This window comes from Pygocentrus nattereri, chromosome 16, assembly GCF_015220715.1.
Source record: "Pygocentrus nattereri isolate fPygNat1 chromosome 16, fPygNat1.pri, whole genome shotgun sequence".
NCBI classification, from domain to species: domain Eukaryota; kingdom Metazoa; phylum Chordata; class Actinopteri; order Characiformes; family Serrasalmidae; genus Pygocentrus; species Pygocentrus nattereri.
The window spans coordinates 26366908-26383604 of NC_051226.1; the positions used below are offsets into that span (position 1 = coordinate 26366908).

The window sequence follows — 16697 nt, forward strand, 5'->3', positions numbered from 1 at the left end:
GTTTTATTTTAGGGGTGCCCGGGATCTACCGGTTCAAACTGGTATTAGTGTTACGTCTGAGTCTTAGCCACGCCCATTTGGGGGTGTGACAGGACTAAGTCCACCACAAGAGGTCGCGTTCACTTCATTTAGCTATTTGTACCACAAGGGAACACACCTTTTTTTTAACACAATGGAAAATTTTGTACATTTTAAAATAAATAAATAAACAAATGCTTGACTACACAGAATCTCCCCTCATGTTGCAGGGTGTTTCTGTACAATGGAGTCTGGAAATACTAGGCAGAAAAAAAAATTACATTTGCTCTATTTTTGCCGATTATTTTCAGAGCCTCCGTCGTGTGGAGTGGCGCTGTGAACGAAGGAGTGGGCATGTTATAATTTTACATCAAAAAATAAAATCGCTTTCATTTCCGCAAAAAAGTGCATCAAAAGTGTGACGGAAAGAAAAGAGTTAACCCACCAAGGAACGCTTGTACAGAAAGTGGGCGGAGTCTATGGAGCCCGACCAATCCAGGAAGCCGCTGTATGTAGCGATATGTAAATGAGCGCTGCGTTTATGGAAGCGGAGAGGGGGCGAGAGAGAGAGAGCTAGAGAGAGAGAGAGAGAGCGAGAGAGAGAGCGCTAGAGAGAGAGAGAGAGCGAGAGAGAGAGCGAGAGAGAGAGCGAGAGAGAGAGAGAGAGAGAGAGAGAGAGAGCGAGAGCAGGGGCCTGAGGAGGAGAGCTGGACAACGGGAGAGAAGCCACACGGAGCACATGGGCTCGTGTTTTCTCACGGAATTTCCCCCAGCTCCTGACGATAGCTGCCAGTTTCAGCAGGGACGCGGCGCATCTCTGTAGCTAGCAGGTCACACTCGGCCGTAAATTTGTTGTTTATGTTTTGGCCTTTGTGGTTTTTGGGGGGTGGGGGTGGGTGTGGGGTGTGTTTTCCCACGTAACGTTATCTATGCGTTACTCCAGTCAGGTTAGTGTTTGAGATAAACAGCGAGGGGTCATTAATGTCTCTGAGGATGGCGGCTAGCTAACCTGTGTCTAGCAGACCGGGTTGGGTTGAAGCGCTGAATTTCCATTAAGGTGCCGAACCTGTAAAACTGCCGTTAACGCTAGGCTGCTAGCTAGCCTTAGTGATTTAGAGCGCCACAGAGTTGTGAGCTCCTACTTTTGATTACCTAACCATTGCCTAGTGAATACAGCCACTAAAATGAGAGGGGTAGAGCACATATAGCTGTTGTTATTAAAGATGACGACGGTTTGGACTGTTGTAAAGAAGGCGGTGCTCGCGTCAATGAAGTAACTGCTCCAGTTCAGTGGCTAATTCAGTGAGCCTCATTCAGCGGCTCGACACCATCGCCTGGGCTTTGTGTGAAACGTTACTTAGCTAGCTAGTTAGCTGTAGTCTGGCTGTGGTATAGGCTATCCGTGCTCTGAGGACCGTGTTAGAGCGAAACGCTGCAGTTCATGTTTCGACAAGAAGTCAGTGTGCTGTCCTTCATTCCGTCTTGTTCGTACCTTTTCCAATACGAGAAGAGGAACATGTCTCGATATAACATATACAGCCTGCTGGACTGGGTGTACGGCGGAGTGGACCCCAAGTTCGAGGGCAACGGAGGCCCCGAGTGCGCCGCCTTCATCACTCCGCAGCAGCGGTTGTGCGAAAGCCTCATCATCGTGGTCCTGTCCGTCGTGGAGGTGGTCGCGGCGCTCAGGAAAATCAACATCGCCAAGCAGCACAGAGAAGCGGTGAAGGACGGGCGGAACAATAAAGAGGACAGTTTGGGGAAGAACCTGTTGCTCGTGGCTTTGTGCATGACTTTTGGTGTGGAGGTCGGATTCAAGTTTGCTACCAAGACGGTTATATATCTTCTGAACCCTTGCCATGTCGTCACCATGGTGCAGGTGGGTGGCCTATCTTTACCACAGTGTGTGCCAGGGGTGGGCAGTGTGATGATTTGCTGTAGTTATCGTGTAAATTACGCCACAGCATGTTTACATTTTTGTATATAATGCAGATCATAAGCGTGCAGCTGCATGTTTCATCACAACAGAGCACAGGTAGACTTGATGTTAAGTACACTCATTAAAAGCATGGTTCTTCAATGCTTATCGTTCTTTAGGAAAGGCCGTTCTTCATATTGATGGAGAACGTGATGTATATGGTTCTGTATAGCACCAGAAAGGGTTCTTCTATTCTTACAGCGTCAAGCTTATAACAGTAGAAGAGCCTTTTTGGTGCTATACAGTACCATTCTGTATAGACCTATATACATGGAGAAATTAAATCAGGTAAAAATATGTCCTGAATGACCTCAGACTGGCATAGCTGCTCATCTTAATGAAGTGATTCAGTTAGAAAAATCAAATTTTAAGATATACTTTTTAAACAAGAAATATGAGGTTTGTTATTGATGCCAGCCTATGCTTGAGGTTTCCATAGAATGTAGATTGGTTGAATATGACATTACTGGTGTATTTTGTCTGTCAAACCAAAGGAAAACAATATATAATGATTCATTTTGTGAAAGTGTCTTCATAAATATAACTATTGTTTTTTCCATGTCACCCACCCCTCATGTGTATTAGTTCATTACTGTTATAAATCATAATGTTTTTATTTGTGAGCTGTAAAAAAACAGCCCTCCCAGAAATTCACAGTTGTTAAAGCTGTTGAGTGTTCGTGCTCTTAAGGAAAAGCTGAAGCTTGGCTCATAATGAAACTTCTAGAGTTCTTTTCCTGAAAATGGATTAAGCTTGGTCTTGGACTAAATTGCAGAGTTGAATCACCATTGAAAAATCTTCTTAGTTTAGGCTCAGGTTTGATCTGGGTGTGGAAAAACCTTGCTTAAAACTGAGAGAATAGGTTATTGTTGCACTGAGGCTGCTCTTGTAAATGATGCCCTCTGGCAGTTTTTTGGTCTGGTACAGGTAATCAAAACGAATTTTGATGTAAAAGAAACATCCTTTACCACTGTCCCACTGTAAATCTAAAGGGATGAATCTCTTATTCATTCAGTACATATTTTCTTCGGTCAAAGCACTGATGTGTGAATTGACAATGCGTTTGTACTTTGTCAAACGTACAGAAATGACATAAACCAGCTTCAGAAAAGGTGTGTGGTGTCCTCCCAGAAGAACATGTCAAAGCTAGAAACATTCCTAAGCTCGCCTGTAGGAAACAGACTATGGTCTGATCTTACCAAACCTGATGTTTATACTGTTGATATAATTTAGAGGTGATGCCTTTTTCTGTATGGCAAAAAGTGTGCACAGTTAGGCACAGTACAGCCTGCACTTTCAAAAATAAGAATGCTTCTTCTCATAATTTGAGACAAAATATGGGAAGTTACATCAGTTAGATGGGGATTGTGTGCCGTGGAGCAAAAATTGTACTATATTGCATCATAACAGCTTAGAGAAATGGTATTAATTGTAACTGGTGCAATTGAACGTGTAGTCTCTCGTAGGGTACGTGTTAAAGAAGATCTATTTGTTAATGTTGTTCCACTTCCCTTTTTTTCCTTCTCATATGAAAGTTTTTCTTTGTTACAAACAGGATTGCATTTCTTCTCAAGTCATACCATTTCCTGAACTTTGGGACCCAAAACCTGAAATGGTTATGATTCAGTAATGAATCCTGTCTGGTAGAGAACAGTTACAGATGAATTTTGCATCCAAAAACATTTTTCTGTCAGTGATTTGCTGTTTTGCCAAAGTAAACAAGGGCCGTGCTGAAAATACGGCAGTAATAAGATGCTGAAGCAAAGTTTTAATTTCATATAATCATTAATACTATTTAATTATTTCAGGAGGCTTTTGAGTACCCTGGCTTATCTTTAGCTGGTGAGGAGTGCTCTCTCTATTATACCTTTCTGCTCATATGACAGACAATTCTTAATGTTACACACTTCCAGCTTTTCAGCTTAGTTTTCAGCTTTTAGGGCACATTTAATAACAGTGGGATCTAACTGCTCACCATGTGACCATGAGGGACAGGGATGCAGCCTCACTAAATGTTTTAAAATGTGGCTTACGCCGGTTTCGCACCAGATGCGATGCTGTATGCATGTTAATCCGGAACCATTCCACAACGCTTGATAATTCACGCCGGATTCACACTGTGTTTTACCGTGGACTGCAGTTTGAACTAATTTGGTACAGTGGTCCATATAAATTATATGAATTTTATATTTCTCTGTAGTGTACTTGTATGATATGTACATGGAAAAATACCAGATGGTTTCATCAGCCCACATTTCCAGCATTGGTGCATCCTTAAAAAAAGAGGATGACCAGAAAAAGCAAGTGAAACCTTCTCCTTTCCTGCTAACTTTGTGACCTTAACTACCCTGACTTTGGTAGATAATGATTTCCAGCTGTATGAAAAAAAGCATTTTTTTTCCTGTTAGTTAGAAAGAATACCTAGTTATCATTACGCACTGTTCATGTATACAATCATTATTTATTGGATTTGTTTACTTTTTTAAAGAACCTTTCAAGTAGTTTGCTGAGTTAATGTCTTAATACAGAAATAATAAATGGTAATCCCAACACTTATGTCAATATTACTTTGATTTGGGAAATTTGAATTGCAGCCAGCGGTGAGAGGAAATACATGTGAATATTGTAAATTTCAGGAGTCAGTGAGGCAGCTGACAGTCAAAAGAGATTCTTTTATGCATTTATACATTTGTTTAGTGATCTGGAAGAACTGACATACACAAAAACATGTGCTGTAGTTTATCATAGTGACAGTAACATGAAATACGATGTTTGTTAAAGCTCTTGGGATGTCACTGATGATATGAGAAGGGATAAATTGCTATTAAAATAGTATAACATTATTATTAACGTAATAATACATTTTTTACTCTGTAAACTGAAATCTAACCTCTCCTTAAAGCAAGTAGAAAAGAAATGACAAAAACACTATTCATTTTTTACACTGTAAGGCTGAAGAAGTGATATGAAGCACTGCTCCTATCAAGCATCAAAAGCTATTTTACTGCTAATGATGCCGCTTGTGGAAAATTTGTAGATAACATTGCATTTTTTTGTGGAAATTCATGTCACTGTAATGTGATATAAAAGTATAAAAATAGGATTTATTGTGCAGTCATTCCTTTATAAGCATGACTGCAGCTTTGCCTAAGGTCAATTCCTAAGGTCTGTTGTTCTTCTGGTATTTTCTATAAAGATGCCAAGCCTAGGCTTCGCGTATTGCACCTCTTGCTGAACAACTCTCACCCTCACAGAGCTACAACTCCTGAATTATACACAGATGAAATGTTTAATAATCCCAACTGGGTTACATCTAAGATAGCGAAAAGAATTGCATCTACACAGTTCTGCAGACAGTGTGGTGTGCTACAAAGACTTGGTTGTAGTCTGGTTGGCATGATGGTATGGAGTGGGCTGAGTGCGTGTGCTGGACGCTGGCCAACATCATAAACAGCCCCTAGATGGTATAAAACATAGAAAGATGTGAAGACGCAGTAGTGTGAAGCAGTTCAGCTCTTTATAGGTCTTTATGACCTCTGCCTTTGAGTTTGCACTGGTAGAATCATGACAGAATTACTTATAGAGAGTCCAGCTTGAAGGACGTTTATAATTCTTTGCTGTATAATGCTAATATTTACCAGGGGAACGATAAGGAAGAGATAGGCTGAAGTTGTTCACACATAGCCTGCAGACAAGAGTTTATTTACTTAGTTCTCAGTAGTGACTCTAGCCAGCCATTGATTTATTGCCTTCATATAGAGGTGCAAGCAAGAGATGAGTCAGTAGGCTAACTTTGTATCACACTACTGCGACCAGTCTCCGTAGATGGATTGATTTAGTTATATTTTCACACTACATTTTACATTTACGTAGCGTTGCACTGACACAATATTTGTGTGGCTATGGGAGCCTGTGCTTGCACTTAAATGCTGTATTGGTGTCAGCTATGGGATACCTGTGACCAATGGCAGCTAGAAGTAGTCGGCAGTGTGGGTTGAAAAAGAGCAGTAAAAATTCTCATGGCAAAATTTCTAACAGCAGTATTTTGTGGAAAGGCAATGGCAGTGGGTGATATACTGGTTGGAATTCTTCCTAAGGTGTTAGTCTCACATATAGATTGCAAATACACCAGATAAAGCAACATACAAAGAACTTAAAACACGCTAACTGGAGCCTCTATACCTGAATGGCATCTTTCAGTAATCCTTCTCCACTGTTTGTGTGTGTGTGTGTGTGTATGTGTGTGTATAATTATTACCTAATATATCAAGTAAATGCCATGAATTCAGGCTTGGTATGTTTTATTAGTGGCACAGAACAAAAAACACCAGATATCTAAAGCATAGAACTGTATAATTATTAGAGTTTGAGCCAGTTAGGTTAGATGGAGTTAGTACTGGTGTCAGTACTCATTATAGGCAGATAATCCAGGATCAGGTATCTGTATCAGAAGGGGAAAAGTGGAATTGGTGCATCTGCACATTTAGGCATACATGGAAAACGAATGTAAAAATTGTAATGATAGTTTAATAATACTTTATGTATATTAGTTTCCTCATCATGTAATCAACAAACAATTGTACTTACACCAAGCTCTATATTACAGCACAAAACTGTTAATAAATGAAATAGCCTAAAGCTGCCTACCTTGCAACACCATAAGGACCACCTAACAGCCATTAAGCAGTGCCCTAACGACAAGCTGGAATGCAGAACATAGCAACACCATAACGATTACCTGAACTTGCTCTAGAAACCCACTTGTGTAATCACAAAAAAATAACAGTTGTCATGACCGCTTTAACTTTTGAAGCTTTTATTAGCAGCTTTGTCAAGACAAGTCTCATCACAGACTTTCTCTTACTAGTTTATAGAGCACTTTTATCCAGCTCAACACTACTTTACAAGTTCACGAACAAAGCATGTAGCAGCTCTACGCACGCATAACCAAAATGTGAACAGTTAAGCCCTACAAACTAAGAGCTCACTACAACACAAATGACGTCTGTAAAAGTGAAACTAATTTAAGTACATGGCTGATGATCATGCATGCCTTAACGCAAAGGTGTCCAGTCTTATCTGCAACGAGCTGATGTGGTTGCAAGTTTTCATTCCAGTCTCCATGAAAGGAGCTACTAAAGTGAGTGGCAGTGTCACGTATTGAAATAGCTACACTTACCCTAAGGACTATTTGTACTTGAGAGGGATATTACTGTTTTTTTCTGATTTGAACACACACAGAGTTAAGGATACATGTAAAGAAAGCAAACAATTCTTTGCAACATTTTATTTAGCTTTTGTTTCTTTTTTTCAGCCGAGTCTGTATCTGTCACCAGCTGCTTAGGCTATAGTTTAAAGCTGGTCACACTCTACAGGGTTTTCATATTTGATTTTCAGCGTTCCTGTAGTGTGAGATGGTATCGATGTAACTTGACGGGTGTTCAGGCACCATCCAATGGGGGATCGAGCAGAGAGGAAAACAGGCATGTATGCATGCCACGTGTGCAGCGGATTGCGGAGATGGAGGAACTGCTCGCTTAAAACGGCCAAATAAGATCCTTTAATGTTTCTAATGTATGAAACTAGACATCAAGGCACTCTCTTCAGCCAGCTGCCTGGTTTTAGTAAAATGTTTCTCCAGCTCTCATTTTGATATCTGCAGTGTCTGTACCACAAATATAGCCATTTTATTTGGTATCCAAAATGTCAACTGAACCTATGTGTTTATATGTAATGTAGATGTGTAGATAGTGTCAATGTACATTTAAAAAAAATTAATTAATTAATTCGGGCCTACATCTTGTCTAAGAACTATTGCAAAACATTATCTCAGCCACCAGGCAGTGTTTTTCTAATAAGTTCATGTAATAACTTGTGAGGGAGCTTATAAGAGGCATTAAACCGTTTAAACATCTAGTTCATCACTGTGAACAATTCTGACTCAGTACGTTTCTCTAGAATGGAGGATTTCACAACAAACCATTTTAATTATGCACATGTTTTAAAAAAATGGTGCAATTCCTCTTTAAGACTTGTGAATGGAGCAGACAAGAATGTCTTGTGCTGAGCACCAGATGAGGTACAGTCAGGCAGCAAACAGTAACAATTAAGCAGTGCTAAAACAGAGCTGTCACAGCTAACACACACACACCAGCACTGTGTGTTTCTCACAAAGAAAGCCAACGTGTTGGTATAGTAATTAACAAATAATAAGCCGTTGGTAATTATATGTACTATATTATGTACCTGCAAGTTGTTGAACACCTGTGATTTGTCAGAATACTCATGCAGTGGTATTTGGTGTGCACAGAAGTACACTCAGCAAAATGATGAAGGATTTATTGGAGCGCTCACTGAAGCTGATGTTAAATTGAGAGTGAATGTTTTTGTTTCACTGCATCTCATGCATAAATTGAGTTTAAGGTCTTTTGCCAGTCTCAGAAAAAGCCCATTTCCTCATAGTGTGCTGAGGGCCCACCCTGATGACTGACTTACTGACAAATGAAAGTGGGAAAATGGTGGGAATCCTGTGTTTCTGTGGTTAGTACTTTGCGTTGTTGTGTAATCAAGATATATCAGGAGTGACTGTTTACAAATGGTTTTTTTTCTTTTTTTTATCATGACAGTAGTTATATTTAGGGGATTTACGGCAATATGACAGTATTTCATGTTGTAAAGTTCCATTACAAAGACTTATTATAAAGCATTATTAGCCCCGTTTACTTGGATTTATCACATTGCAGCATGTAAAATGTTTGAAATGTGACATTACTGTTTGCCTGTTCCAACATTTTGCATGTCTTGGGGGTCTGCTCTGTGATAGACTGGCGGAGCATCATTTTAGGTCATTCTTATCATGTAAGGAATAGATAGATACCTTTGTTGTGCTTGGTAGATGTTTGATTTTATTCAGTTTAAATTCTGATTGCATTATTTCTCTGCAAAAAATAATGTATTTAGAACCATTAGAACCATTCAGCTCTACACAGTATTCAGTACACCACTGGAACATCTGTGTGTCACAGCTGACTGTCTAGGGGCAGTCATGGGCTGGAGGTTAGGGAACCAGCCCTGTGACCGGACGGACACAGATTCGATCCCTCAGTACGTGACTGAGGTGCCCTTGTGCAAGGCACCTGACCTCCAACTACTTCGGGCAAATGTGCTCAATGCACCCTAGTGTGTGTGTGTGTGTGTGTGTGTGTATGTGTGTGGGGTTGGGGGGGGGTTCTCTAGTGTGTAAGTGGTGTTTCACTTCACGGATGTGTTAAATGGGGAGGTGAAATTTCCCTGTTGTGGTACCAATAAGGGTCTCTTAATCTTAATGCAAGTAAAGCAGGAGTGGGGTTTGAAGCTCACTGGTACAGAGTGAACGACCTATATTGACCCTCATGTAAAATTTCACTAAATCCTAACTAGATTCCTAGATTTTCATGCATTATTTGTAATATAGAATAATCAGTATCATTTACTACTGTAAATTGTGTGATGGCTATTATGAAACTAATTACCTGACCTAATTTCAGTCAAAAAGGCGGCACGGTGGCGTGGTGGGTAGCGCTGTCGCCTCACAGCAAGGAGGGCCTGGGTTCGATTCCCCGCCCGGGCGACCAGGGGTTGTGTGTGTCTCTGTGTGGAGTTTGCATGTTCTCCCCGTGTCTGCGTGGGTTTCCTCCGGGTTCTCCGGTTTCCTCCCACAGTCCAAAGACATGCAGTCAGGCCAATTGGACATGCTAAATTGCCCCTAGGTGTGAGTGTGTGAGTGACTGACTGACTGTCTGTGTCTGCCCTGCGATGGACTGGCGACCTGTCCAGGGTGTATCCTGCCTTCCGCCCGAAGACTGCTGGGATAGGCTCCAGCACCCCCAACCCCGCGCGACCCTGACGGAGAAGCGGCTTAGAAAGTGGATGGATGGAATTTCAGTCAAAAATTCTGTATTTCTGTAATTTCTTAACCACCAGTAAACATAATACACATTAGTAAACACATGAGCAAAAAGGTTTAATGAGCACGATGTGGTAGATGATATTAAAATTGACATTGGCCTCATGGCTAAATTTAATTTCTGACCAAAAAATGTGTGTAGGCTAAACAGATGGTTACCATATTACCTGTCATATTAAAAGGGGTTATTGGAGTAAAGTGCCATCATTAACTATTGAAGCTGCTTTTACGCTGAACACACTGAGCATCTACTTAAGCTGCTCAGGAGCTCCAGACTCTGAAGGTTAAGGCCAGTTTATAGGCCAGGTGACGAGTGTCGCTCAACAAAAAATGACATAAAAAGAAAAACTGATAGATAGAAACTCAAAGTTCTTTGTTCTCTGGTGTTGTTGGTTCTCACTGTGCAGCTGTGTTTTCTTTCTTTCTGTTCTGCTGCTGTATGAGCAGACGGGCAGCCAAGCATGCACTTACAAACTAATGGAAATTTTAGGAAAACTGTGCATCTGGCAGCCTTGCCTGAGGCTTAAATAACTCGTGAATGAAACGCGTATGTGTGGACGTGACACGTCGGTACTGTTGCTATCACAACTGTAAATACAGTGTTAAGAATGTTTTCTGTCTGATGTAACAACCAGGTCATGATGTGTTCACAATGAGGAAGTCAGTGACTTAAGAAAATTTGTAAGTAGTTCCCCTTTAACTTTGTTGTTATTTATTCCATGACAAGCAAGACTATTTAGCAAGGCTTTGTTTCAGAGAGAGAGAGAGAGAGAGATATTGGGGGGGGGGGGTGGAGAGAGAGAAAATGGGTGATGGTGAGCAAAGTTTCTGTGAGAATATTTCTTCTAAAAGAAACAAATTTGCTGCATAAAGTCACTAGAAAAGCCTGTATGAAGGCTTCAGAAAGCCTGACGTGCATTCCAAGTAATTTTGATATTAGAGTATTCATAACTATGGAGATGGCTTGAAAGCCAACGCTGAAAATGGATTTTGACTGACATTAACACAGCTGTGGGCCTTTTTAGGTTTTCAATACCGTGCAGAGTGCATTTCAAAATATTTTATTATTTAAAAATAGCAGAGGGTGAGCGTGATTCAGCAATCAGTTATTCCAGAAGTTAACTGACTGCTTAAGTACACATCCCTAAATTGAGCCTGATGCTGTATGTGGTAATTGGGCTGTGTAGCAGACCTCTAGCTCAATGAAAACAAAGATATCTCCTTGGGTAAACACCTTTTATTTGCCTGATAAGCGATACTCCTTCCACAATACTACTAGGGGTCGGGATCTAGATTTATCTGCTGTACAGGGGGCTGTATCGCACATTATTTCACAACTCCGCTTGTTTGTTTTTTAGATTAAAGTTTCTCTCTGCGTGTCACGTATTCTTACTCTGTATTGTCTCTCTGAAGCCTGATTTCTGTAAGGTAGTATTGTCTTAAATTGAACACTGATGTTTTGCAGTAAATTGTAAAATGATGAATTGTGATGTCACCTCATGTCATTGAATCATGCCTAGGTTAGCGGTTAGCTGAGTAACGTTTGCTTATAACATGCCCAGGTACTTTTTTTTTTTTACACTATGATGTCCTTCACTGCATAATACAAAAAGTCTAATGAACATAATTTCAAGTCATTGAAAACATGTAGATCTAGTTTTTAATCTCAGTGCGATCTGAAAACTGGGAGATGAGCACTACGTTTGGCTGTAGCTCAGAGGCGCTCTGCCAGGGACGGGTGCGCAGACGTCATGCCAGTGAGGAACTCTTGGCCTGCTTCCTGTTTACAGGGGGAGCACCGTTGTGCTTTGCCTGAAGGAAGGCAACATTCTTTCCTGCAAGCGTATTGCACTTTGTCTCTGAAAGGGATAATCCACCAAAAAAGCTAGTGTTGTTAACAAGGAACGAAAGCGAATGGCAACTTGTTATAATTATCCAAATACTTTGCTTATTGGCGTCTAATACAGAACCTTCCATTCATTGTTAACAAGTTTAGCATGTTTGGTCAATCAGTTCCTGTAAAATTACACCAGCATTTCAAAGATGTGGTCCTTACCAACAGCTTAATGAGAAAACCTGTATTATTTACACTTCCTAGTAGTAGCTGCACAGGTGCTTTAACCTCATGTTTTGAGACTCGGTGCTGTTATGTGTTGAGAGAAGTATTCCAGACAGGTTTTGGAGCTGTTCATGTGGAAGAGTAAAAGAGCACCTGCAGTGCTTGCTTATCTGCATTAGATCTGAAGAAGGTGTTATTATCTGCCTGATCTCTCCAAATAACGTTTGAAATGAGCCTTCACTGATATGTTTCATGGTTCATAGCTTATGATACAGACAGTTTGCTACCTGATCTTAATAGTCCTCAGTTGGCTTTTACCTAATCCAAACATTTAAGTGGACAAGTATCTAGTACTGCATTCCACCATCTCAGATGAAAGTGAACATGACATACCAATGTGAAAGCCCGTACAAGTGGGTAGCGCATCATTAACCTGACACCTAATGTGAAAGTGCATTTTTAAAAATGGTTTAAAGCTGTTCACAGCAATGATTCATGTTCCTTATAACAGTTGAATTGTCTTCTCTTGGAAGGCATTTAAATTACGTTAGTGTACACCGTTAATCTTTTTAAAGTAGTGCTAAACAAGGAGTAAAGAGCTGTGGCTTCACGTCTCTCGTGCACTATGAGTTAACTGTACTTGTGTAACCTGCAGTCAGAAACACATGCATACCTGCCCTACCTAGAATCACCTGATTACTTTGGCTTGTGTTGTTTGCATCAGCCTAGGTAGGAGGCCTTTGACATGCAGTTTTTTGCAAATGCTGGATCATTTCCCTCAAATTATGTTTTGTAGTGTAAAAAATAAGTTAATATAATCTGTTAATAATCTGAAAACATATAAACAGTAATTGGGCATGTGTTCAGAAGTCTTCTCTGTAGAGGATGTGTTAACTTATTTGAATCACTTTTCACTAACAAGAGTTTTAACTAGCTTACCCTGACTGTGGCCTGTTGTCATGCAGCCCTTGTCTAAACTTTTAATTTCATAACATACCCCACCCTACCGTGATCACACAAGCTAGGCAGAAAGTTTCTACTTCAAAGTTCACTGCTCATTTCAGTCTGAGTGCTGTGGCTTTTAGAGGTCTAGTATTCTTTAAGCACTGATGTTCTGTTTGTCCCAGACTTGACATTTTAATCTTGTTTTCCTTGTGGCAAATGGTGTTTGCTGTAGCCTAAGTGATATTTTGTCTCTACATAGCTGCATTTTCAAATATAATTGAACCCTTCAGGCTCCACAATTCTGTGTTTCTTTAGTTTGTCAGTCATGCTTGCATTAAAATCTGAAAAGTGCAGCAAAGAGCAAATAGAAGAGTTTACTGATGTGTAAAGAATGTATGGTTACTATATGAATGAGCACTCTAGTCTAGTTTCTTATGTATATTTGACCTTGTCACCATCATAAATTGTGCTTGTCACCTGTCGCATGGCAAAAAGAAACGTAGCTTTTGGCCATTTTGTCATTTCGTATGCATCCTACAGTTTAATTTGTTCTATGGCCTAGCTGATATATTGGTCGGCAGATGAAATCTGTTAATATTAATGGTCTGCGTATTTATTTGTATCATCAAAAATTCCAATGTCAACGTAACCTTTTATTAATATTGATGGCCAGGGCTCACCAGCAGGCCGAAGGTGTGATTACACACTTGTATAACCTGAGAATAGTTCAGCCGTTTTGATGTCCCTATAGTTACACCTCAGAATGTAACGAAACTTGGATTTAAGGGGCAAAGCTGTTTTACAATGAAGACATGTCTGTAAAATCAAGAAAACTGCTTATTTCTCACAGTTCCTATAGCCAGCTGCTCACTTTTATTACAGAAATACAAGCTAAATGGATACATTGTACCAAAAAACATATGGGTAATATAACAAAAATATAAAAGGTATCAAAAGCTAAACATCCCAAAAATTGAAAGTCGCTCTAGTGCTACACTGTTCATGTTATTTAATGTTTTATCTGTTATTATATACATACATACATACACAAATGAGCATCAGATTTGAAAATTCACAGCAGCTAAGAATCATAGAAGTCAGTAAAGCGGGTTCAGTTCAACTGTAAGTAATTTTTGATCATATAAAATGATGTGATTGGATAAATTGAAATTGGTTTTGGTATTGGTGACAGAATTCTCATATTAGCCAGGTTCTGTTTACACATAGCACATATTTGTTTGCCATTTTTCTTGGAATGGGGCACCAGATGTGAACTCATAACGAGATGCCTGGGGATAACTTGACCAAGACTTAAACTTTTGGTGCTGGATTGCTGTGAAATCCCCCACTAGCAGTGATACCATCCTGTCTAAAACCTAGTAATTCCTCTTTTTAAATCTGGAGTACAATTGATAACACATGCAAAACAAGCTAGCTAGTAAAACCTTATTGTTAGCTAACGTTTATAGCAGTCTCCTCTGATGTTCTCTGCACATTCATCACACATCTGCATGAATAAGTGAGTGATGAGTTTTCCAGCCATTCATACTCATTTTGTGTTCTTGAGCTAATGACAGGCTTGTTGTCCATCGAGCAAAATGGATGAGCTCAGCCCACATTAAGTTCTGCCTTCATAAAGTGTCATTGGTTTCAAAATTTCACACTCAGTTTGATCCCATCCTAGCAAGTCTATCCTCCCACAGCATTTAGCTTAACATTTCCAGTGTTTGTCCCAAAACGATTTCATTAGATCACCTCTGGTCTTGCATGACAACCTGGCTTTACAGTAAGGGGTGCTATACCAACAGCCAGGCCTGGCCATCCTGTCCTGTATGACCAGCCTGCTTTCGTCTGGTCAGCTGTCAGGGCAAATAGAACTTGTTTGTGTACGTACACACATTCATTTATTTCAGTGCAACAATGTTGATCCTATTTTGACAAGATAGCAAGTTTTTTTTTGCAAGATTTATTCATAATGTTTCTGTTGGAAGGCCGGCTGTAGTTTCTTCCTTCCTGGCACTTTCAGGCCTTTGGGACCTGGAAGCGTGGCCTTGTTCCTGGTCTTCTGTTGATTGCTTTCTTTTTTCATAATGAAGGAAGGAGTGTGCCTCTGTTTTACAGTAAGGGTAGCTGCACCAGCATTAACTGCAGGTTACCTTTCTTTGCTTGTTTACCTAAGGAACAGTGTGTCTGTGGTTATAAGCCAGTTTATTTACCTGTTACCTGTAGCAGCAAGAAAATACAGACTACAGTATATATTTGCAAGTGGAATATATTAAATATATTCACTTGTAATAAGACACGCCTCTGGCTTTGATAGCTCTTTAGAGGGCAGTTGTATTTCACTTAGTGTCCTCTTGAAAAATGCTAATGTGTAATGAGATCATGTTTTGCTCTCTAGTCCCACCCAAATGAAAGCATATTATTCTGTTCATTATTGTTTATACCAGTCATTATGTGTCGCGCCCCTCTCCCCTAATCACTCCTTCATGTATTTCATGTAGTACAGTCTAGGTAAACAAAACTGGCGTTATACCTTACCAAAACAGTTTTTCGTTTTGTTTTTACATTGTTTGAGCCACCATCTACCAGGGAAAAGGCTTCAAGAGACTATGGAAGTACTTAGGAATTGGAGGCAGAAGAGTAAGGTACTGTAGTGGACCTCACAACTGCAAACAGACATTAGTTATGTCATATCGAGTTCTTATTCAAAAATAGAAACCCGTAACAACTACCTGTGTATTGTGACAACTCTGATTATGCAATAAATTGCTTTTCCATGTCACGTACTGTGTTGTTCCCTTTCTGTGAGGTATGATTGCAAATAATATCAAATTACGGCATGCTTTTCATGCTTGGCTGCAATTTCTGTGGGTCAGTTGATGGATGTATGATTGTGCAAGCCTGTCTCTTAGTTGTGATAGTTTAAAATGTGTTATTTAATACTCACTCTGTCATATCGGTCCATCTTGTGTCTGTCGTTTTGCTCATTTGCCCACAATTTGAATGCTTTTGGAAGACCCATATCAAACTGTATCAATATATAATCTTACCAGAATATTTTAACATTTTAAAGGTTGATATGGCCATTTCATTGCAAATTTTGCATTTAAATTGCAGTTCATCTTTTCTTTGTTCAGTACTAAATAGTTCTCAGTGAAAAAGTATAAGACAGCCTTGATAATGGTGCAGTTCACTCTTTTAAAGTGGACATCTTTGGCCTCAGATTATTTTTGAGTTTTAATATGGGATCCAGTACAGTTGGGAAATGCAATGTTTATGCACTTCTATGTAATTTTCCTGAAAAATTGTTCTGTCTGCAATAAGGCTGTGAATTTTGACAAATTCTCTTGGACCGGTAACCAATCGCTAGTAGTCAGTGATTAGCTGACAAACCTAAAACCATGGACAGGAACCATGGAAACATCAGACACAGCACTTTATTTATACAAACAAGGCTTCAGGCTTTATTGAATGAAAAAACATCTCACATAACAGATGGCCTGACCTAGCTTGAAGTTCAGACGCATAGTTTAAACAACAATCAGCATAGGGGGTTACAACTTTTAAGCATTTTGTCATTGGCCTTACTACATAGAATAACCATTGTCTAACAAATAGTTGTAGGCTAAAGCTTAAAGCTACACTCAGCAGAGGCAACATGACATTTAAAAAGTGACTGTTGCCTACTTTAGCACTGTATGATGTGGCTAAATATCCTGGTTGTGATGGTGCTGTAAACTACATTTAGG

The 16697-nt window shown here is 39.8% G+C and overlaps 1 protein-coding gene across 1 annotated transcript in view; it reads left to right on the forward strand.

Annotated features, from left to right (window-relative positions):
• Positions 1–673: 673 nt before the first annotated feature.
• LOC108429438 (transmembrane protein 164) overlaps positions 674–16697 on the forward strand; it is a 44273-nt gene continuing 28249 nt past the window's right edge. Inside the window, exon 1 of the mRNA XM_017701162.2 lies at positions 674–1897. Coding sequence (XP_017556651.1) covers positions 1460–1897 — 438 coding nt within the window. The 5' untranslated portion in view covers positions 674–1459. The remainder of the gene's footprint in view (positions 1898–16697) is intronic.